The sequence below is a fragment of the Chenopodium quinoa genome, unplaced genomic scaffold (assembly GCF_001683475.1).
Source record: "Chenopodium quinoa cultivar QQ74 unplaced genomic scaffold, ASM168347v1, whole genome shotgun sequence".
Classification (NCBI taxonomy): Eukaryota; Viridiplantae; Streptophyta; class Magnoliopsida; order Caryophyllales; family Amaranthaceae; genus Chenopodium; species Chenopodium quinoa.
This window is the reverse complement of record NW_018743292.1, coordinates 1,935,060-1,959,830: the sequence shown is the minus strand read 5'-3', so window position 1 is coordinate 1,959,830 and position 24,771 is coordinate 1,935,060. Positions and strand designations below refer to the sequence as shown.

Here is a 24,771-nt window from a genome sequence, read left to right as displayed (position 1 = left end):
AACTAAAGCTTTTACCACCTATTATAAAAATTTGTTCAAATTTTAGATATCTTTAGGAGAGAAATAATAAAAAATTGTGGGTCCTTACAAAAAAAAAAAAAAAAAAAAAAAAGGGAAAGAAGGAAGTGTTGTATTTATTATGAAATGAATGAAAAAGAAAAGTGTTGTAATTATTATGAAACTCAGGGAGTAAAGTTTTACGTAAGCTTGTGCTTGTGTATTCTTGGCATAGTTTAGATTTTATGCTCGTGTAGCTTTGCGTTTCAGGACCAAAACTCAAGATTCCAAACCTTTCAACCAAGATTGAAGGTTATATCCATTAAAATCCATATCAAATTGGGGTAGTTGCTGTTTGATGAGGGGTGAATTTGACAAATCTTATCAAAAAACTTAGTTTCGAAGCTCTGATTGATCGACATCATTCTCCTTCGTTTCTAAAGCTTTTGAGGTGATTCTTTTTTCTAAATTGGTTAATTTTTTTGTCTATTTTTTACTTGCAAAATATGAGAATATATGAAGTAGCGTAGCTATTAAACAAGGTTCGTTTTTGGCAACTGGTCAAAAATTAAACTAATCTGCCAGTGTTGAGGGAAAAAAAAATTTGCGACCATTTAGCTTGGAATTTTTGGCTGATATTTTGGTCGAGTCTTGTAGACATCTAGGGCTAGCATCATACAAATTTCCAAACATTTTTGAGGTATTTTGATTGGGTTTTGGTCCTCGCACTTTTGATCAATTTATGGGCTGGTTATGTGTGTTTTCTCATCCACTTTTTTTTTTTTTTTTTTTTTTTATAAAAAACTTAATTTAGAGGGTTAAAAATCAAATAGTGAAGGGTTAAAATCAAATAATGGAGGGTTAAAATAAATAATAATTGGAATACAAAAAAAAAATACAAAAAATATTAAAAAAAAAAAGTAAAATCAAATCAGATTAGACATCTAATTTTTCATGATTCGTGATCCGAATCCGTCATCAAAATTTTCGGATATCCAATCCAAAATTTAAAAAATCGGATTGGGTATAGTATCCGCCTTTTTGGGTCGGATCAGTCGGATCGCAAATCGGATTTTTAAGCCCACCCCTTGTGGTGTACAAGTTCAATCGACTCGGGGCAAGAGTAGGACTCCAAGTCTCCAATGTAAAAAAAAAAATAAAAAAAAAAATTAATGAATAACACAAACACGAACAGTGAAGGGTCGCAACATAATTTGGATTAAAACAACAAAATCCGAGATCAGAAATCAATTTTCTGGAAAAGAAAAAATACTACTAATTGCATAAATTGATGGGAAACTCAGAAGATGCTATTTTATCTCTGCCTTGTCCTCAAAGACCCCTCTTCTCTCTTTCTCTCTCCTCTATTTTTCTCTTGATTTAGGATTCCAGATTCGAAGACCCCATTAAAACCACAAAAAACTTTTGAACAAAAAAAGATTGGAAATTTTTATTGACCCAAAAACTTTGATTGGATTTTGGAGTTGTATACACTACATGGAAGGTAATGGGAATTTTATATGTCCACCCTAGATCGTTAAAATTTGGATTTTTTGATTTTTATTACAGCATTTTATCCTGTTTAGTCAATTTGGAGGAAATTTTAAGGAGTTTTCATACAATTTTCTGAGTTTAATTTGTGTAAAATAATTGTTTTTGATCTGGGTTTGCATGTTTTTCATGTAATCTTGATGTTTTATTTGTTTAAATTTGTTGGGAATTGGGGGTTTCTTATGTTTAGGGAAGCCAGTTTATATTGCTTATTTTTATGCTGATATTTTGTATGAACTGCTAAATTTTTGTTGTTCAAACTGCTAAATTAATCGTATTATTATGTGTATGTTGATGGCATGTTTACTGATTATTTTGTTTGTCAACTGGAAATCTATGAATTTTCAATTGGTATCACCTTTTTGGTGTTGGATGAAAAAAAACCCATTTTGTGTGTAATAAATTGCTTGTTGTTCAAGGAGTGATACCTTTAACGGAAGGGCAAATCATGTGAAAGCTTATGGGTGACTATCGCCGTGTTTGTTCCGATTTCGATCTACACATTGGAGTGAACCTACATTGTGTTTTATTTGTTCTCTTTATATCCCTAACGAGCTTGTTAGATTTGCTCCATAATTGCGTATTATATTGTGGGTTTGTCATTGAAACTAGTGTTTATAAGATGAGATAACAAGTGTTGGAGATCAACGTGATGTGTTGTATCCCAATTAGATGATTCTTGAGATAATTTCGCATGATAAAGGCACTTTTATGAGTACATACTGCTGTTTTCATCTCTACTGTCGTCTCACAGATAGGATCTGAAACTGCGGAGTTTGCTGATAAAAAGTGCCATAATCAGTTTAATAGTTAGAGTTTGGATGATGTTGTTACACCTTGTTACTGATTTTCCAATTAAAATTTAGTCATATTCCTGCGATGTCTTGGTTGGTGTCTTTTGGATGTATAGTATAGACTAGAGATTCAAAACTTTTGCAAGTTATGATTATCTTAATGAGCAATATCATCTTTGATACTCGTGTCATGTAAAACTGAAACCTGGCTATGCCACCAAAATCATCATAAATTACTCTCCTTGAAATCTTGCTTATTTGTTTTAATGCTTTTACTTTGGTATCATTTTGGTTAAAGATGTATTAAGCACTATTTAGATTGGAATGGGAGTGCTTTTGGTCTATACTAAAAAAAAAATTCACTAACCTTCCCATGGTTTCCATCTCGTGGAAAAGGATTATTGTTTAGCTTGTTAATTATTATGTTGTTCAATGTTTCAGATTCTAACGAAGTACAATGTGAAGAAAATAAAGCACTTCCGGAGAAGAACAAGAAAAGGCGGTTCAAGACACCGTACCAGCTTCAAGCTTTGGAGGATTTTTATAATGGTTTAAATTCTTCTTGTCTTTTGAACTTCCCAAAATTAAAACTCTTATCATTGTAGTGCAAATGATTGATGTCTTTTTCTTTTGCTTTTTGTGATTCTTTATCCAGAACATAAGTACCCAACTGAGTCCATGAAGGCAGAGCTTGCAGAGAATATAGGTCTGACTGAGAAGCAGATTTCTGGATGGTTTTGCCACCGCAGATTGAAGGATAAGAGAATCATAAATGGTGAGCTAAACCCACCTGGCAGACAGGAACTTTCAAGTGGTGTTATACAAGATCGTGGTAGTGGGCTAAAACAGGATTCATGCAGTAGCACCAAACAAGGTGATTATAGGCTTGCTGATTTGAGGGAGGTCGAGAGTCGGAGGTTTGGTAACAATGATTTTCCTGCTGCCGAGATAAACTATGAACAAAGGGTGCTTGATGATGGAATTGAGATGGATGATACATCTTCAGAAAGTAATTCAGCTCTGCAGGGTAGCTTTTACCCCCATAAAAGGAGTTCTTTGGAGGTCGAAACAACAGAATATCGGGTACCAAATGGACTTATAGCTCAAAATAAGAGGCGTGTGGGACCCTCAGGATACTTGAAAATCAAGGGTCAGACGGAAAATGCTGCTGTAACTGCAGTCAAGAGACAACTAGGAAGGCAATATCAAGAGGATGGTCCTCCCCTTGGAATTGAATTTGATCCACTTCCTCCAGGTGCGTTTGAATCACCAAGCAAGAATGCTAATTCTGGTAAGTTTGTTCTCCTCATCATATGGTCTTTTATCATGTCTTTTAGTGAACTTAAATGTTACAATGCAAAAGAATTTGGAATTTTGATCTTGTTTTTTTACTTAAAACTTAAGAGAGTGAAGTCCTGACTTTGACTTCCTGTCAAAGTTGAGGTGATTTTATCCTTGATGATTGTATGAGTAATTCATGGTATGTGGTATAAGAAAAAGTTGTTCCGCTTTAATATGTAGTGCTTTGGTGGGATTTATTTGTTGAGGGTCCAAACACTTTCTTATGTTCATTGTAGTTGTAGTACCCTGGGACACTATTTCTGGACAAATTTTCTTGAATGTTGTATTTTGCTTTGTTTAACTTGGCCAAGATATGTTTCTGATCTTATGTGATTTTTCATCATTACATGTATCCCAATGAATGATCACATTGCATTTCATCTCCAACTCTTAAGTTCTTGGCTCTTTTGCTTCGTTCTACAGATGCTTATGGAGTTTCAGTACCTGTTGGCTCTAGCTCTCTTGATATTGGTGCCATTCACAAGCGACCCAGCCTTAGCACAGTAAGTGGAATTATGATTTTTTTTATAAAAAAATTTATTTATTATTATTATTATTTTTTTTATAATCATGTATAGGTTCAAGATTTTAAGTATTTCTGCTTAGAGGATCTGGGGTAGCAACATGTAAAATTTGAGATAAGGTAAGGCTGTTAAAGGACACAAGAAAACAATCACCTGTTATGAACTGGGAATTTGAGATAAGGTAAAAGCAGGAAGAAGATGTTGACTGATCACCAGGAAAGCCGCTCTACTATGTATTATTTAAGTCAGATTGAAAGAAATGCTAAAGAGTATATAATTGATATGTTCTTCCACATCTCTCATGCAAAGTTTTTGCTGTTATTTACATTCTAGTTTAGCTGAAATTCAAAGCAATTATCAAGGGGAAGGAAGTAAAGCTCAGTGCTTTTGTTCCCCTCCCGCCGCCGCCCCCCTTATTCTTCCCTTGTTGGTGCTCAAGGAAGTACTTTAATTACAAACTAGCCCTTTTTTTTAAAAAAAATAAAATTAATTACTTCGTATTATTCTGCCCCTAGAAAATAATTCCAGTGATATTGAATATCTCATCTAACTGAATATCCATGATGTGGTAGTGTGTACTCGTAACAAATGCCTAGAAATTAATACTAGTGATATTTAATGTCCCATCATCTATGTTTTTTGAATGCTTAACCTCTCCTTTGCTCCATGTATGCCTGTGGGCAGGTACTGCCTTACTGGGAAGTTTTTGTTTGTATTGAAATGTAGTTACTTCTTTGCTCTTATACTATCTGCAAACTGACATGTCTATTGTTACAGATACGAAATCAGGACAAGTTTGTTGCTCCTGCTGATTACAGATCCTTGCATAAGACAGACTCAGACAGTTTCTCTTACCGCCAACCTAAACAGAAGTCAACTTATCCTAATCAAGGACGTGTACTTCCAGCACATAAATCATCTTGTGTGGCCTCTTACTCTGCTAGAGAAAGCTCAGATTATGATGGCAGTATGAACAACAGTATCCTGCGTAAGCATGGACCATCAGGTATGGGATCTGATGGCGGAAAATTTACCAGTGAACCAGAGGAGCCCTGGTGGAATGATTACGACAACGGGAATTCTGTGGCTGTCCGTACAAGGGAACGATTAGATTCCAGGTCTGCTGCTGCACCAGTTAGGAATAAGGACCCCATAGATAAAGAAGACAGAGTACCACCTAGCAGGATAATGAAGGTGTGTTTAGATCCGCATCTTTTTCATTTTATTATATTTTAGCCTTTAAAATCTGTGAGTGGGATGAGCTTTATATTGAATTTTGAATAATTTAAGGGATGGCAGGATGAAGAATTTTATGCAGAGAGAAGACCGATAGTTGATCATCATGATTCAATCAGATCGAAAATGAGTCCAAATGAGCTTAGAGTGAGATTTTGCCTTCAACAAAATTCTATGTTAATTTCTTACAAAGTATTTTCTTGCATATGGTTGTGATTTTTTTGTATGCATTTTAAGGCTATCAAAAGAGGGAGAGAAGAGTTGCGACAGGAAGGTTATGTTGCTATCAAACCATCATCTCAAGAGCCACCGCAGTGGTCAAGACAGATTAGAGGGTGAGTTAAAACAATCGCGTATTTGTCTAAATATGACATTGCGTTCGTTTTTTATTTTTATCTTTTGTTTTGTTATAGTACCAATATCAAGTTAAAATTTTGTACCTTGAGATGTATGATAATAAATATGTAAGGTCTACACGAAATTTATGATTGTATTTTTCAAAATTAACCTGCTTAGAACAAGTAATGGAGTTGTGGAGGGTGTGGGGACAATATCGAATCATGTCTTGTCCTTAATATGTTTGAACAGAGGGGGTATGTAATGATTGTGGTATTAGACCCTGAGGGTGCACCGGTACGAAGAGTGGAAGAGTGGGCCCATGGAGGGGTTAGACGATGGAGAGGGAGACCCAAAATGACTTGGTAGGAAGGAGTTAGAAAGGATATGAAGTATATGGATTTGCATGAGGATGAGACATTGGATCATAAGGGATGGAGGAGGAAGATTTTTGTTGATGATTTCACGGAATAATCAAATTTGGTTCATGTAGCCGACCCCACTTATGGGATTAAGGCTTTGATTGATTGATTGATTGATTGATTATGTCATTTGTAAAGAGCTGATATAGTTTCTACTAGACCCAATTCTCAACTGAACTTTCCACTCATCACATGTCTGCTTGCCTGCTTTCTATGTTAGCAAATTTGCTGTTTATGTAAGATTTGTAAAGGGTTACTTACTACTAAGTTGACCTTATAAACTCGCGGACAGTATGGAAGCAACTAACATAGATATAACTTTCTTCCTTTGCTTTACCAAAACTGGAATTTTGTTCCTTGCAGACCAATAGAAATGCCATCGAGTTTCAGTGAAGATGAGACTGCAGAAACTAGCTCCTCTATGGACTGAGAATATGTAATGTCAAACATGGTAAGATTTCAGATCAGGCCTGGCCGAAAAGAATTTTAATGCAAGTGAGCTCGCAGTTCGGGTTTGATGAAAGTGTTTGCACCCTCAGAAAGTACATTGGTGGGTTGTACAGCTGGTTAGATGGAACAGCATTGCTCTATGCCCCCATCAAAGTCCAAACCTATGTCACTCTCTTCCCCCCCCCCCCCCCCTCCCTCCTGCTCCTTTAGCGATGTCCTTTTTGGCAAGATTGCTTGATCAACTTTTGTCGTTAAGATTGATCACTCAATCAATCCTGGCCCTGTCATATATTGTGTAAATTATCTGATTTGTTCTTGTTTAGAAACTAATTTTGTTATGCACCTGCAAGTTACGTTGCACGTGCTGTTTTGCCTATGTCACGGCTTAGGTTTCTTTTGTTAGTGTTGATTAATCTATCTGTTTTCCGATGTATCTCATGGGTGCTTTTAATTTGTTCATCTAACTGATAGTCTGATACCAGTCATACCACCATCTTACACTACCAGCTTACATACCGCAAAACATTCATCCACACTATCTTTTTGAGGAGCTATAGTACATAATATGTGCCCCATCTTACCCATATAACAAACTAGATTTTATCACTCGGGAAAAATGATAGCTGTTAAAATAATCGACTTTGAATGTAAAAATAGATTGCGACTTTGAATGTAATTTAACACAATACATGAAAAGACTAAGATAATTAATTAAATTTCTCTACCCATGTTTTTTCGAGGACTCGCTTTCACTTTAGCTCAAAAGTATGTGTATGGTATTAATGTATTTGTGCCTGCATAACGCATGTCTGCATGTTTATCTGTATTAAACAGAGTTGCGAATAGTAACTAATAAAGTGTTGCATTGATACTTCATCCGCTATTTATCTACCGCAATAATTGAATTTTCACGTATTCAATGTATTATTTTGACTATTAACATCCTTATTATATGTATTTCCTAAATTATTATACTAATGGTATACCTTGAGATGAAGTAAGATGATCAAAAAGTAGAAAAGAGAATGTAGGAACCAATTTGTTGTAGATACACTTAAATTATTAAAGAACAAAGAAAGTATCTCCCTAGTGTAATTCTTAAAACAGACAAAATCTAATAACTTAGGTGGTCTAAGACCTTAACCAAAGCTCCACTTTGATACTTATTTTTGGTGCTTCAAAATACCCCCTTCTATGATTATCTTTATACATCTCACTTTGTTAGAAATTCTGATAACAATGTAGATGAAATTTGATCTCAGATAATAACACCCATAGTCTTTGATCAACTAATTAAGTTAAATCGGCATCTACACATTGCGTTGAGCTTACAACGTTTATTTGCAGTGAAACCACGACTCACGATTGTACTTAGTAGAAATACTTCCAAGACTGAACTAGGAACCAGATGTATGAAGAGAAAATCTAACATTCTTGTACTGTAAAGCAAACAAACCAACAGTACCATCCAACTAAATGATTATGATCTTTAGGACACTATTTTCTTCATTCTAGACCTGACCCAATGTATATTATGTGGGGATTTTTCTAATGAGATCTTGCTAGTTAACAAGTTGCCACCCCACGTTTGCTAAGTTTCTAAATGTAGATTGGATGCATGAAAAAGTTGGGTCTAACTATTTCATAAATTATTGGATAGTACCATTATGCAAACCTATGGGGTTTTTAATCAAAAAAAGGTTTCTCCACTTTTTATTACTACAAATCTAACTAGTATAGTCAATTTTAGTTAGAGTAGGGTTGGTCTAGATAGGACCACTTAAGTAAAACCATTGAATAATGTTTTTGCACATAGAACACTTCCTTTTGGGATTGAATATTGTTTATCGTATTTAAAGCGGGTTATTGCTAACGTTAGTTGTATACTTAAAAAAGAACTGTATTTCCTCAAAAAAATAAAAATAAAATGTATTAATTTTTGTGTTTTTTTTCTAATAACAAGCGAATTTAGATTCACTTTTAAATTGAAAAATAATGTGGTAGATTGTGTATGCAAGTTTTGATGATGTAAACTCTAATGCTTTCTTTCCAATTCCTCCTTGCATAGGTGGTGCTTTAGCTTCCTCTTCAAAGAATGTGTACAATTGTACGTATTTAAGTTAAATCAGGTGTTTAATAATTTTTTTTTTTTTGAAACAATGTGTTTAATATTTTAGACAAGGTCCTTTAGTGTTTTCTTTACGCTATTATAAAATTAAAGTTTTAAATTTGTTAGACAAAATCCAATCCTTTAGTGTTTTCTTTACGCAATTATAAAATTAAGGTTTAGATGCTATACACCCAAATACCCAATTAATTGATGACATAATTCATGCAAAATGCAATATAAAGGGTAGGACCATTTGATCACTTCGATGTAACAAAAGTTTGAAGAAATCTTGAGACTTGTCCCCATATTTCTTGATAAAATTTACTCCTAAAGTTTGTATGGCATTAAAGTGGACCTTAACAAGAGCATTTGGAAGACCTTAAAGTCCATCTATTCTTTGCACATGGACATTATTCTTGTTGATAGGGAGCCTTGAGATTACATCCATGCTATTGGATATTTTCTTGCTCAATAATGTCATGACGAACTATAGCACATGACATAGATTGTAGTAAGCAAATGTTGGATGCCATAATTTTTCTAACCTAACTTCATAAATTAATTATAAATGATACATAACTTGGTTGAGCAACTAAACTTATGTTGTAAGATTGATTTTAAGTTATCTTTCGATTTAGTGTAAGTGATTTTGGTATAAATTATTCAATAATTTTATGGATGATGCAAATTTTATAAAATTGAGTAGATGTTTGATATACAAAGAATGTAGTTAATAGATATACAATGTATTTTTTTAAAAAATAATTTTTCTGATAAAGTTTTTCAAAATTAAAATTGGTAATTCATAGCTTATTATTCATGCATTAATCACGTACACAATTTGGATAATTTTGTCCATCACAATCATATCATGTTCATTTTTTTAAAATCATGAACCTGGGTACACTTAACTCTAGGCATATCCACGTATTTTTGTTTTAATTTGCTCGTTTAAATTCTCCAAATGTACAAAAAAACACACTCTAAGATCTTCTAGGTATATCCGATAAAAAGATAGAGGTATATACTAATTACATATCAGTTGTATTACCTATGCATATAGATCAATAGATATAGATGAAGCAATTTTCAACTTTAATTTTTTCCCTTTTTCTTTATCACTTTATAATTATTGTTTTCATTACCAAATTCTAATTTTTAAGAAGAGTAATTAGTAAATCATTCAAGTTTCTCTCTCCTCAAAAAAAACTCATCTCTCTCTATATCACTTTCTCTCTCTTTCCTCTGAACTCTGCAACTAATTTTCAGATCATTTACTCTCCCAGATTCTCTCTCCTACCTTTTCGCTGATTCATTTCTGACCATTTTCCTCTTTTCTTCTCTCTCTCTCCTCTTTTTTCCGGCGCTAGTCAATCCACCTTTGACTTTCATTACCCCCTCAAAAAATAAATTCCACTATTTTTTCGCATTTTGTGATTTCGAATTTGTTCTTATTTGAGTGTGATTTTTGTTAGTTCTTAGTGTAATTCAGCTGAAATTAAGCTTCTTAGTAATGCCGGAAATCCGAAGTTTCTGGATTACTTGATGATGAAGTGAAATTTGATTTGAGGAAATTTTTTTGAAATTGAAGTTTTTAATTGAAAATTTGATGTATGGAAGGGTTTCATTACTTTGAGAATGGATGAATTTAAGTTGAGTTTGAGTTGAATTTCTTTGGATTTTATGTGTTTGGTTTTGGGGGAAAAATCTGGTTTGAGCTTCAATTTTTGAGGAGATGGATAAAATGACTACAGATCTTACTCGCAATGGTCCTGTTGAAAGGGATATTGAGCAGGTAAATTCTTAATTTCTTACTATTTTTTTTTTTCGAATTTTTTATGTGTAATTATTTTGCAATTTTGATTGTTAGAGTTGTAATTGCTATTTTTAGGCGAAATTGAAATGATTTGAACTTATTATGAACATTTGGTGTAATCAAAAGTATGAATAGTTTTATCATTCATGAATAATATGATTGCTTGGAGTTGAGATGTATGGTAATAGCTGAAGCCGAATTCGGTAAATTTGTTAGGTGTTTAGGCCAATTAGAGATTTTCGAATTGTTCTTTCGTGTTCAAGTGTGACATTAGATGACATTGTTATCGCGAAGTGGACTATGAGTAACTAGGAGTTAGTTAGTAGTAAATCCGAGGAAAAATTAGCTATGAGTTTGGTAACTTATGAAAATTGTCTGACACCAAATTTGGCTGATTTGTTATGTAAATTATCAAATTAGGAGGGTACGAGTGTAGTTTCGTTACCAAGTGTTTTTATCAGACAATATTGCTTCGGTGATGAAGAATATGAGTAACATTGATGTTCATAGACAATATAACCATGCATTTGGTATCTTGTTGAGTCGGCCTATATGAAGGGTTTGCGATCTCAACTCAACTTCACTTTGATATATTATGCAACTTCGTGGTTTTGTTTCTGATAGTAATGGAATTTAAGAGTACACTGAGCGCAAATTCAAGATTTACTGTTGTAACAATGCCTAAGCTTAGCTTAAAAAAATTGAGTGTTTTATGAACTGCTAATATTACTAGAAAAAGAGGGAAGTTTAGGTGTCATTGGAAAGGCTACATTGCGGAAAGGGAGTTAGATACAGTTACATTACCGACAAGTTTGAGACACCAGTTGGTTTGGAATTATATCTTTCAAATTGCTGATCTTCAATTTCAACCATGTTACACTTAGTCTCATACCAGCAGTTCCCTAGATGTAGTTCAGTATTAGTGTTTGATTACTCCTGTCAGTAACTCTGTATGTAGTTCTTGTCTGCGGTCCCTCTATAACAAAACAGAGGCCACCTGAATATCATAGTTATTAGAATAGATGGTTTACATGTATAGTTTGTCCTCTCACATGGAAAAGTCTTTTTGCAAGGAGTCAAACACAAGGTGTCAGTATAATAATATCCTTTGAGCATTTCAACGATCATTTTGATCATTTATAGGCTATTCGCTGGATTCATTTCAGGCGATTACTGCCCTTAAAAAAGGTGCATATCTGCTTAAGTATGGAAGAAGAGGAAAGCCAAAGTTCTGTCCATTCCGGCTATCAAATGTAAGTTTCTCTCTTTTTTTTGAACTTGTTTGTTTATGTTGTTCTTTCCTGCTTCAGATATTTGACTGGGTAATAGTACTCTGAATGCTTTCATTAGTATCTTTATGACTGAAATATTGATTACAGGATGAATCTGTTTTGATATGGTTCTCGGGGAAAGAGGAGAAGCACCTGAAGCTGAGCCATGTTTCCAGAATAATTTCTGGCCAGCGCACAGTAAGTCACTTTCACAATTTGTTTTAGATATTATTAGGAAAAGTAAAACCAAAAATCTAGTTATTTTTGAATATGTAAATTTTTTGTTTTTGTGAATAACCAAATATCTTGTGTGTTTTGTGTGATTCACGTGGTATATTGTTTGCCTTTTTTGTTTTTAATAAAGTTTATTTGGGGGTGGTGGTAGGGGAAGGAATGAGGGATTGTAAGCTGCTGTTTGATGGTAATTTGGAATTTTCCTAATGGTGTTGTACGATTTTGACTGAACTCTTTTGGATGTATGTGGATCTGTACTAAACAATTACATCTCCATACAGCCAATTTTTCAAAGATATCCTCGGCCGGAGAAGGAGTACCAGTCATTTTCTCTCATATATAATGATAGATCATTGGACTTGGTACGAATTTTCTATACTCTGTACCTTATTATATGGAATTCTCCTTCTTCCAGCCCTTTTGTTTCTTAATTTCTCTTCAAGCAATTTTCAAGTTACTTTTTATCATCAGATTTGCAAGGATAAGGATGAAGCTGAAGTATGGTTTAGTGGTCTCAAAGCTTTGATTTCAAGGAGTCAGCAACGGAAGTGGAGAACAGAATCAAGGAGTGATAGCATTCCATCTGAAGCAAATAGTCCTAGGACCTATACACGAAGAAGCTCTCCTTTACACTCTCCCTTTGCTAGTGGAGATAGCTTGCAGAAGGTTAGACATAATAAAAAAGGAACAGAAGTAATAAAAAAAGTATCATTTCCTTGTTGATATTTTATATTCCATGCTTGATTGAGTTTTATTTAAATGAACTCAGGATAGCAGTGAACACCTTCGTCTTCATAGTCCATACGACAGCCCCCCTAAAAATGCTTTGGACAAAGCAGTCTCAGATGTGATGCTCACTGCGCCTCCTAAGGGTTTTTTCCCTTCAGATTCTGCTGCTATGTCTGTCCATTCCATTTCTTCAGGTTCAGATAGTGTATATAGTCAAATGAAAGGAATGGGTGCAGATACTTTTAGGGTCAGTCTATCAAGTGCTGTTAGCTCATCAAGTCAAGGTTCTGGTCTTGATGAGGGGGATGCCCTGGGTGATGTTTTTATCTGGGGAGAAGGTACAGGAGATGGTGTGTTGGGTGGTGGAGTGCGTAGAACAGGTAGTTGTTTTGGTAACAAGATGGATTCTTTGTTGCCTAAGGCATTAGAGTCGGCTGTAGTGCTGGATGTCCAGAACATAGCTTGTGGCGGACGGCATGCAGCTCTAGTTACCAAGCAAGGGGAGATTTTTTCTTGGGGTGAGGAAACAGGTGGCAGACTGGGGCATGGGGTGGATGCTGATGTATCACATCCAAAGCTCATTGATGCCCTCAGCACCACCAACATTGAGCTTGTAGCATGTGGGGAGCATCATACTTGTGCTGTCACCCTTTCTGGTGAATTGTATACCTGGGGTGATGGTGCTTTCAATTTTGGCCTTCTTGGGCATGGGAATGATGTAAGCCACTGGGTCCCGAAAAGAGTGAATGGTCCGCTAGAGGGCATACATGTCTCATACATCTCCTGTGGACCCTGGCACACAGCTGTTGTGACTTCTGCTGGGCAATTATTTACTTTTGGAGATGGCACTTTTGGTGTTTTGGGCCATGGAGACCGTAAAAGTGTTTCCATACCCAGAGAAGTGGAGTCCCTTAAGGGTCTTCGCACAGTTCGAGCTGCTTGTGGTGTTTGGCATACTGCTGCAGTTGTAGAAGTTATGGTGGGCAGCTCAGGGTCTAGCAACTGCTCTTCAGGTAAGCTATTTACTTGGGGTGATGGAGATAAAGGCCGACTTGGGCATGGTGATAAGGAGGCAAAACTTGTGCCCACATGTGTTGCTGATCTTGTAGAGCCTAATTTCTGTCAGGTTACCTGTGGACATAGCATAACAGTTGCACTTACAACATCTGGTCATGTTTATACGATGGGTAGCCCTGTTTATGGCCAACTAGGTAATCCTCATAGTGATGGGAAGCTCCCGACACGTGTGGAAGGAAAGCTTTTAAAGTGTTTTGTGGAGGAGATAGCTTGTGGTGCTTATCATGTTGCTGCCTTGACCTCAAGAACTGAAGTTTACACTTGGGGGAAGGGTGCCAATGGACGATTAGGTCACGGGGATACAGAAGATCGAAATGGCCCAACATTAGTAGATGCTCTAAAAGATAAACAAGTGAGAAGTATTGCTTGTGGTACAAACTTCACTGCTGCTGTATGTCTACATAAGTGGGTCTCAGGTGTTGATCAGTCAATGTGTTCTGGCTGTCGCCTGCCATTTAACTTCAAAAGAAAACGGCATAACTGTTACAATTGTGGGCTTTTATTTTGTCATTCATGTAGTAGTAAGAAGTCTTTCAAGGCTTCCATGGCACCTAATCCAAACAAACCTTATCGGGTCTGTGATAATTGTCTTACTAAACTTAGGAAAGCAGTTGAAACTGGTGCTTCAACCCGTTCCTCTGCTAGTAGAAGAGGAATCGTGAATCAAGGGACTGAGCCTAATGAGAGAGAGGAAAAGCTTGATTCTGGATCCCGTGGTCAGCTTGCAAGATACTCTTCAATGGGCTCCTCGGAAGGTCGATCTAAGAAAAATAAGAAGTATGAATATGATAGCAGTCGTGTATCACCTATACCAAATGGAGGGTCTCAATGGGGAGCTAATATATCTAAATCTTTCAATCCTATGTTTGGGTCATCAAAGAAATTTTTCTCCGCTTCAGTTCCAGGATCCAGAATAGTTTCTCGAGCAACTTCACCAATCTCTAGACGGCCAAGTCCACCTCGTTCAACCACACCTACCCCAACCCTCTCAGGACTTATGTCCCCAAAAGTGACTGTTGATGATGCCAAGGGGACCAATGATAGCCTTAGCCAGGAGGTTATCCGATTGAGAGCACAGGTATGGAACTTATTTTCTACTTGTTATTATGTTACTTCTGTGACTATTGATTTATCCCTTTACATTGAACATTTTAGCATTTCTATAAAGTACCATTAGGCATTAGTGGCTTTGCTAGAATGGTTGGAAGTTGGATTATATGCTTGCTAATGTCTTCTCTAATCTTTTATTAACAATAAGACTACTTTTGGACACTCTTGGCATATCCCTTGTATCAAGCAGGGAAGCAATGCTGTTAAGCATCACTCCAGTTTCCATTTTTCTATGATAAGACGCCTTTTTGAAAGTTTACTGTGTATTTGTAACAATTACATTTCATAACGGAGATCTGTTAATTAAGTTTGTTATGGAAATGAGGATGATTATCTGTGAGTTCAAATTTATGGTCATTTGGTATTTTTAGATTCAATTGTGAGTGAACTGTTATTTTTAGTCTAATTACTTTTAAAGTATGCTGTTGCCAACATGGTCATAATTTACCCAGTTCTTTTCTTTTAGGTTGAAAGTCTCACTCGCAAAGCTCAGGTTCAAGAGGTTGAATTGGAAAGAGCAAATAAGCAATTAAAGGAGGCGATATCAATAGCAGGTGAAGAGACTGCAAAATGCAAAGCGGCCAAGGAAGTGATCAAATCACTAACTGCCCAGGTATCTTTTAGATTTTCTTCACTTTCTCTATATTTCTTTATTGTTCTGGACTCTTGTAACTTATCACGTTACTTTGAATTCATTACAAAGTATAAAGCCTTCTCTTATAATTTGGTGCACCTGTTATGAGTTTGATTTTGATTCACAGGAATTAATGATAGTTATTTTGTTGCAACTGTCTACTGATCATTGATGTGATTTTGCGTTGATGAGTAATATATACCTTTCTTCATACAGCTCAAAGAGATGGCTGAAAGGCTACCTGTTGGAGCTACGCGAAATAGCAAGTCTCCTGTATTTCCATCGTTGTCCTCCACTCCTACTTTTGCTGACATCTCGAATCCCTCAATCGACCAATGTAATGACCAGATACCTAGCCTTGACTCATATGGTTTCAATGGTCTTATGTTTTCAAATGGGTCAGCTACCCCTAGTAGCCGTAGTTCTGTTCAAAGTAGAGTAGCTAGTACAGAGGCGACAAGAAATGGTAATAGAACTCGAGAAGGTGAGCCTCGTCCAGAGAATGAATGGGTTGAGCAGGATGAGCCTGGTGTATATATTACATTTATCTCCTTACCTGGAGGTATCAAGGATCTAAAGAGAGTTCGTTTTAGGTGAGTTCTTTCTTCTGTAGTCTTATTTTAGATTCTGTTTTAAGTTGTTGTAGACGTGTTAATTTCATACTCCAAGTAGTCTGTAGGCCACTTATCTTGGCTCGTCAGATACAGCCATACAGGGGCATTTTGACTGTTAAAGTTAATAATTATTGTTTTACCCTGTTTATTGCAGCCGGAAAAGGTTTAGTGAGAAACAAGCAGAACAGTGGTGGGCAGCAAACCGAGAAAGAGTATACGAGCGCTACAATGTTCGTACATCTGATAAGTCGAGTGTTGGTGTTGAAAGTGACCTTGGCTCATTCATCACCGATAAATGAAATTTGTAGACTTGGAGATTCATGTTTCAAGTTTCTCTCCTACAGTTTATGCATTCTGTTGTTCCACACGATTTTGTGCTGATCTTTATGAAGCTATGAATCTTGGACTAATATTAACAGTCCAGATGCAGAGGTTCGATTGTTTTCTTTGATTCTTTCTCTAGTCCCTAAAATTTGATTGTAGCTTCCTTCTTTTTTTTTTTTCCTTAATTTCTTTTTAATTGTAAGATGTGTGAGGATTGAGGGTGAGAAATGTATATTCATTGTACGTTGCTGGCTATTGTTAAAAGCAGCTGCCTTGTAAATTCTGATTAAATGAAAGCAATTTTCAGGTTTTCTAACCTTCTTTGACAGGGCTTTCCAGTCTCCATGTATAACTGGCTGAACATTGACCATACCGCGATGATTGTTCAGAATTTTTGATAATTTTATCTTAATAATACAAATTGGTTGTGACTTTCTTGTTTAAGGTGAATCTGTTCATATATACAGATTAAAGGGACAAATACATTCGTGACTCGTCAATAGTTTATGTGAAGGTCAATGTAAACTCATTTCGGCAAACAATTAAACACAAATTAATCGAAATTTGTTTCATAATGATGTAAAGATTGTTTTGTATGATGTTAATCTCATTTACATAACTACATCATAGATAACTCATTACTGTATATTTCATCTTGATGTATTAAAAAATTTATGATATTCTTGGAAATTCGTAAGCCCTGTTCTTTTAGGGATTAACAGAGCAGAGTAAATTTCAGCAGAGTAAAGTAGAGCGGAGCTTCCAACATTGCAGAGCAGAGCAGATTTTAACAGAGTAGAGCAGAGCAGGGTTCAACAAAGCAGAACAGTTCAAAAAAACAGGGCCTAAGCAGAATCACTAATTCAGTATGCAAATGTGATGGAGAGCAATAACCAGTAAATCAATAGGCAGAATCAATGTGCAAATGTGATGTATTCAAAATTTATGATATTCTAGTAAATAAACAGGCAGAATCTTATGAAAGAGAGTAAACAAATCTTGGAGATAAAATAATGTCATATTGCCTTACATAGTAATTACATTTTATTTAAATTAAGATAATATGAAATTGTATGAATATTTCTCTTTAATATACTCCATAATACATTAATACGGAGTTGCTAATGTACTTGGTTATTCTATATGAAACTCAAGCGAATATAAACAATTGGAAAAATTGACAAAAATAATCTCAACTTTGTTTCATTTGTCCAAAATAATCCAACTTTAGCTTATTTTTTAATAATCCGAACTTTAATATGAATTTGCTTCCAATGGTCCCAATTAACCGGTAACTTGTTTAATAGGTAATTTTTAAAAAAAAATCAATTTACATGTGTCAGCACGTGATTGGTCAATAATAAGATAATTTTTTAAAAAAATGATTATTAGTTATTAAATAACACTTAATTAACTAATTTAAAATTAACCATTTCTAAAATAATTATTTTCAAAATAATAAAAAAAAAACCAAATTAAAATTGCAAACCGCCTTAGCCACCACCACCACCAACCCAGCCACCTCCACCACCCTAACTCCCCTGAGCCACCAGTTCCACACCTACCCCTACAACAACCATTGTAACAAAAACACCACCGTACCCCAACCACAACAACCTAACCCGAAAGCTCCCACCCCTCAACCAACAAACTCGAAACCCCATTACAACCACCAGCGGGCCAGGATCAGGAAGGGGATGGGGCGGAATCTAGATGGAGGAAGCGAAACGAGCCAGGATCGGGACGGGAATTCATGGGGGAGGAGGGTTAGCGCGGCGTCGACGCGGTGGAAGATGGGTCTGGAGTCTGGACTCGGCCGGAGTTGGGGCCTTGGGGGGCAGGGGATCGGGCTGGTGTGGTGGGCGGTGGGGAAGGTGGTTTGGCTGGTGGATTTTTTTTTTTATTTTTTTAACCAATTAGGTGTCAACATGTGTCAAATAACTACTGTTTAGGATCATTGAAAGTAAATACAATTAAAGTTTGGATTATTAAAAAATAATCGAAAATTGGGATTATTTTGAGGGAATGAGACTAAGTTGAGATTATTTTTGTCAATTTTTCCTAAACAATACACTCAAATAGAGATGACAGATGAGTTAGATGGGTACTTTGTACATTATCTATGGATTTCGCATTGTACCCACTTCATTTGGAGCAACGTATGTTTTTGATAGGTATAGGTATCAAAAGTCATACCCATAAATAGTGGGTAGGCAGTGACTTTGAAATCATTTTGTCCCATATTCACCCGTTCGCCCAGCAACTTTCTATGTGGTTGGCCACACCATGTGGCACGGGTTATTTGTAGGGGTTACTTATTCAAGGGTTACTTGTATGAGTTATTTATCAGGGGATACTTGTAGGGGTTATTTACCCAGGGGTTACTTGTAGGGGTTACTTACTCAGTTGGTTAGCGTGTTTTCTGTGTGAGAGTAACCTCTGACTGACCGAGGAAATCTTGAATAAGTAACACCTGAACAAGTAACCCTCTATAATTTACCTCTGACTAAACGAGTAACTCCTAAATAAGTAACCCTTAACCAAACGAGTAACTCCACAATAAGTAACCCCTAACCAAACAAGTAATCCCTTATAAATAACCCCGACTACACGATATGGACACTCAAATACAAAAAATTGTGTCGCCCAATCCCCACTTAGCGGGCCCGAAACCGAACCACACGACAGATGTTCTACGGCATCTACCCTTTCTCTCTCCTCTTCGCTGAACCCCTCGCGGCCCCGCATGCCCACACAACCACCACTTCACCGCCAAATAGTCATTGGCAAATTAAAATTAACAGAATGAAAGCGCCACCACAACAAGGTACTCCTCTTAATCTCTTCAACTTTTTCAATCTTTCCCAATTCTTTTGTCCCTCTTAATTCTTTCTTCGCTCCATTATAATCACAAATATGGCTTCAAAATTGATTCTTGTAGCACCTCATGAATCCCCAAATCAATTAGAACTTTCTCTAAGAGAAGCTTATAATCTTCTTTTACCTAAATTAACACCTCCATTAAAGCTAACTATCCCTCCCCCAGAAGAGTACTTAAACCTTAATAAAGCAATTGTTTATGGGGTTTTATGTGAACCCAGTTTGGCCAAAATTCATATTAAATACTTACATGCTGTTGTAAATGATGGGTATTGCTTGTTTATTAATTTACTTTCACAAATTGTTGATGGGTTGTATTCAAAGATGTTGGAATTTCCTAAAGTTCAGTTGATTTGGGTTGCTTCTGTTATGATTGATGTTTCTGGGATAGGTTTGGATTGTTTGTTGGTGTCTCTTTTGAGGCAAATTGTTGGTGGGGATTTTAGTGATGGGAATTTATGGCTGAGCTCTTTGAGATGGTTAATCTGTTTTCGTCGAAATGGGATTTGATATTGAATGAGGAGCCCTTAGTGTTGTCTTGTGCTTTGTATACATATCTTAGGTTATTGGCTGATCATTATCGCCTAGCGCGTAGTCCGAAATTGAATGAGTTAAAGAGGAAGGAGATTGAGCTTTGTGTTAGAATGTTGAGGGAGCAGTTTCATTTGTGCTTGAGGATTAGGAGGGATTTAGTTCGTCTTTTACAGGACTTGGTTCATATTCCCGAGTTTCGAGCTATATGGAAGGATTTGTTGTTGAATCCGAGTTCGTTTGGGACTTCCGGGTTTTTAGACATTTCTTGTATTTATGGCATGAGGACATCTAGTAGGTATTTCTTGCTTAGAATAACTCCTGAAATGGAGACTCAGTTGCGGTTTTTGCTTACCCATGTAAAGCTGGGGTCTCAGAGAAGGCACCAGGCATGGTTCACTAGGAAATTCCTATTTGTGCCAGAAAGAGAGACGCTTGTCTCCGACATTGTTCGTTTCATTTGCTGTGCACACCATCCCTCCAATGAGATACTTCAATCAGATGTGATTCCAAGGTGGGCTGTTATTGGTTGGTTGTTGCAATTATGTTCAAAGAAATACTTTGAAGCTAATGTGAAGCTGACCTTGTTTTATGATTGGCTTTTTTTTTATGAAAAGGTGGACAATGTTATGAATATTGAGCCTGCAATGTTGTTGATGGTGAACTCTATACCTGGGTACATCGATATGACCAATTCTCTACTAGAATTCTTGTTACTAGTTGTGGATAACTATGATATGGACAGGAAAAATGTCATTTACAAAGGTGCGTCATCTGCTATAAGTATGCTAGTCACTAAAGGAGTGATTGTTTCTCTTGACATTTTTATTTCTTGCAACGTACTGTCTCCTTTGGTCAAAGAGATGCTTCAAAAATTTATATTCAAGGTCGAATCTGGAACCTACAAAGAGCCTAAGGGCCCTCAGCCACCTGGAATTCTTTCGTCTGATATGTCATCCCAGACTTTGCCTAATCCACCTGATCTGGCAATTCAGGAACATTTATCTGGAGGACTTCCTGCATGTCATAGAAATGATGAATTGAATGCTCAGCACAGCCCTGTATTAAAACCAACTGATTCAGCTGCTCCGTTCTACGAGAGCCAAGTTGGTAATTTGGCAAATTTGATCGGCAAAATAGGAGAGTTCATGAAAAGCTCAAGCAGGAAAGGCCAGCAACTTGTGGAAAAAATTCTGCATTTGTACATAAATCCTACCAATGAAGATAAATTTGGTGGTATTGGCTCTGACTATTTAGCATGTGAATTAAAGAAGGAGCTTGAGTTGGCTGGCTACAATCTTTTTTCACCTGCTGGAAGTCTTCCAAACAGTGATGATGAAGTTCAATCTATAGCAGCTGTGATTATTCGTACATTTATTATTTCTCAATACCAACGGATCAAAGAGATGCTATTCTGGTGGTCAAGGAATGGGTGTTTAGTTGGAGCCCACTTGTTGTCATATGCATTGAGACTTGCACACGAAGCACACGAAGCTGGCTATGGAGTGATTATACCAGTGAGATCACATACAAAAATATGCCCTTGCTAAAGTGTCACATTGAAGAGTATTTGGCACTTACATACCAAAATGAGGATTGTGTAAATGGAGCAACTACTCCTACCCCCGAGGTTGATAGAAAATTGATCTCCAACATGATTGATAGTGCTTTCACCTCATATAGGACTATTCTTACACATGCGAAGGATGTTTCAAGTAAAGAAGTGTCGGTTTCTGGTAAGCTCCCCTTAATGGATGTGGTGTCTAGTTCACTATGGAAGGGAAAAAGTTTGAAGTTTCTCTTCTGCAGTATCTTTTTGTATCTTCCTGATCTATCTCTTAGTGATGAAAGTGTAATACTGTTACTTGTCAGTCAGTTGGAAGATGCTGATCTTTTGTACATGCAAATGGACTTGGGATTGAAAAGGCTCACTATATTTGGTGAAGATGTTCGAAAAGTTCTTCAACTAATTAAAAGGTCTATTTACTGGAAGCACGAAGATCAGCACAAAATTTGGGGCTTGATCAGATCAGAGCTCACTGTTAACAGGTTTCCTGTGGAGAAGTTGCTTTTGAGCTGTTTCTTTTCAACTGATTTTGATTCAAAGGCTAGTGGTATTGCTGTTGGTGGACTTCTAGCGCTATGTAGTTCTTGTGCTCCCACACCAGAAATTGTTGGTGCCGTCATGTTATTGCCTAGTGACAAGTTCCCTGATTTCGCTGCTGCCATTCTCTCCCATTGGACCATAACTAATGCATCAATGCTCTCCAATAGTGTGGCTGATTTTTTGAATAAACTTGGAAATACGAATGGGAATGCTCCTCTTGACTTGGGCGGTGTCTTAGTAAACCAATCGGCTCTCTTGTTTTTGTTAGAATATTTCAAAGGACAAGGTGAGCAAGGAGATAATATGCTGGAAAATCTGGCATTACATTTATCAGATGTAGAAACAAAACCCAAGAACTGTATAGTTCCAATGGATACAGGATAACTCTGTTGTGCGTAAGGGTGAGTTACTAATTAGCCCTTGTGTTTGATCGTTTGTTTCAATTATAAGGAGGATGTTAAGATGATGCTTTCTTACTGTTGCAGGAATATTCATGAGCACTGAAATATAACTAAGTGATGAATTGATCATGTAACAAGATGCTTTCCCTATGATACAGATGTTGGGGCGTTAGTCATCTCTGGTTTTTTGAATGCCATCTTGCGGTAGGTACACCATCTTATACAACTTGGTTAAAATTAAATATGCAACACAGGTAAATTGCCCTGTTATTGTATTCCTTGTCAAGTACTCCGTAGTTTACTTCTCTGCTTGTCCCATTGTCCCATTATTTCAAGAAAATTTGGGAGGCTACCTAGAGTTGTTGCTTCTCAGTAATAATCTTGATTTTTGGTTTCATGTGCATGAAAAATTAGAAAACAAAAAACTAAGGGCCGTTTGGTATCATTGTACTTTTTAGTTTTTTGGCTTTTAAAGTCACATGGTATATGTCATATTAAGAATAAAAAAATAGTTTGACTTGTAAAAATCATGATTGTTAAGAAAACTGACAGCAAAAAAGTGAAAACTACTTTTTTCTTGTTTCTTATTTTTGGTTTTTTGTTATTTAAAAAACTGAAAATTGGAAACAAAAAACGATAACGAACAACCCTAAAGCTTTTGTTGTGTTTTCTAGCCTCGGGCTTGTTAATACATCAAAATTATACTTGTGTCCAAACATGAAAAAAAAATGCTTCAAGATGCTATACATGTAATTTGATGTTTGATTTATCAATTGATGGATCAGGTAGCATTACATGTATTGTCTGATGACTGGTGCATGGAAAAGGGCACTGGCTAAAGCTTCATCTCCCAAATACCAAAGAATATTCCTTGCCTTTAGGGTAATTCAGATTTCTCTGGATTGATCTGCAATAATACTTGGCATCAATGTTGATATTGTAGAGTGAGCTGGCACAAGGTGCCGTCTTCAAAGTTGTGGCATCTGGTTGCTGATACTGCAACACACAAGTTTTTTGCATTTTTCATGGAGACTGAAACTGTGGTTACCAACAAATTGGCCGCTGTCTGATGAGTATTACTCATAGACACTCGAGGTTTATTTTCTGCATGGTTTATTGGCTTACCCCAAAGTCATATCAGATAAGAAAATTACAACTAATTGGTGAGCATCTCCACAAGTTTCTGAAAAATGGTCAGTGTTGTTCCAGATAACTTTCTAAAATTTGGACACTATAGGAACATTTGGAAATTTTCATTCACATTCTCATTTCTTGATTATTTAATGCTTACTTGAAGACAATTCTGATGTTTATGTTCTGTTTCAGTACAACTGTCCTGCATGTCTTCTTGTATGGATGTAATCGATTTGTGCCCTCTTTCTGATGATTGAGAGTAGATGTTGCTTTGAGCAATTCTCAGAACTTCAGAAGGCTCTCTGGGATGGATACTGTTGTTATTGCCAACCTCAAAAGCTCTAGATGCAGCCAAAACAGCCAAAGTCTGAATATTCTATGGCTGGAATCACTAGAGGCTCCTATTGTCGACTTCTGCTATGTTCCTCAAAAATATTTGCAATTGCACATATGCACGAGTCTTGCAATTGCAGTTGCAATTATGTGTGAGATAGGAATGAGCTTCATGTTCTTGAATGCAGCTCATGAAGCTTGCTAATGTCCACTGTTCCGGGAAAACACCATATGGGCATATCAATCGTTGGTTCTCTATTCAATTTTTGATGGGTTAGTTAGGTCCAGTGTTCTCCAAACCCCAATGAGGTCATCTGCAATTTTACCACACTTCTTTTACCTGCAGACCTTATTTTGCTTATTCATTCCGTAAATTAAAATTAATTCCTTTTCCTCTAATAGTTTAGTTGTATTGTTCTTTTGCTAGTTCAATTTAGTTATGATTATGACCATATTCTTTTACTCATCCTCCTCTATTAGATTTTTATGTTTGTATATAATGAGAATTGTTGTTTCCCTACTGAGAGTTTGTGTATTTGTGGGATTAAAGATTTTTAAAATCAGGTGTATTTTTCTTACACCATTATCCCAATTGTATAGATATATGTTTGTGAATATGCTCTATCATCGACGATAAATCATGAACAATACATGGAAGCCTGATTAAATGCGAAACATTACCAGATAATGATTATATATTACGGAGTAGGATAGTTTGTCGATTTAGGTGTCTAAAAATGTCAAATATGAAGAAAGGTCGTCATTTATGTTTTTTAATCTAAAAATTCAACGTCATATTCATATGATATGCAAAT

General features: G+C 36.2%; 2 protein-coding genes and 1 pseudogene across 3 annotated transcripts; all 3 read left to right on the top strand.

The window, feature by feature from the left end:
• The first annotated feature begins 893 nt into the window (after positions 1–893).
• On the top strand, positions 894–7,110 carry LOC110736285 (homeobox-DDT domain protein RLT1-like). 2 transcript variants are annotated; one of them, XM_021916468.1, is made up of 8 exons: positions 894–1,501; positions 2,784–2,891; positions 2,998–3,633; positions 4,107–4,186; positions 4,985–5,401; positions 5,507–5,590; positions 5,681–5,778; positions 6,565–7,110. In XM_021916468.1, the coding sequence occupies exons 1-8, from the start codon at positions 1,495–1,497 to the stop codon at positions 6,629–6,631; spliced, it is 1,497 nt and encodes a 498-aa protein (XP_021772160.1). In that variant the 5' UTR covers positions 894–1,494; the 3' UTR covers positions 6,632–7,110. The 2 variants fall into 2 exon arrangements, with proteins under 2 accessions (XP_021772160.1, XP_021772159.1); XM_021916467.1 differs by having other exon boundaries at positions 895–1,501; positions 5,498–5,590.
• Positions 7,111–9,826: 2,716 nt separating this feature from the next.
• On the top strand, positions 9,827–16,900 carry LOC110736283. Its single transcript, XM_021916466.1, has 9 exons — positions 9,827–10,556; positions 11,744–11,830; positions 11,957–12,046; positions 12,364–12,444; positions 12,554–12,748; positions 12,852–14,966; positions 15,465–15,611; positions 15,849–16,225; positions 16,401–16,900. The coding sequence occupies exons 1-9, from the start codon at positions 10,497–10,499 to the stop codon at positions 16,543–16,545; spliced, it is 3,297 nt and encodes a 1,098-aa protein (XP_021772158.1). The 5' UTR covers positions 9,827–10,496; the 3' UTR covers positions 16,546–16,900.
• A 2,076-nt stretch (positions 16,901–18,976) lies between these two features.
• LOC110736281 lies at positions 18,977–22,691 on the top strand (annotated as a pseudogene).
• Positions 22,692–24,771: the final 2,080 nt, after the last annotated feature.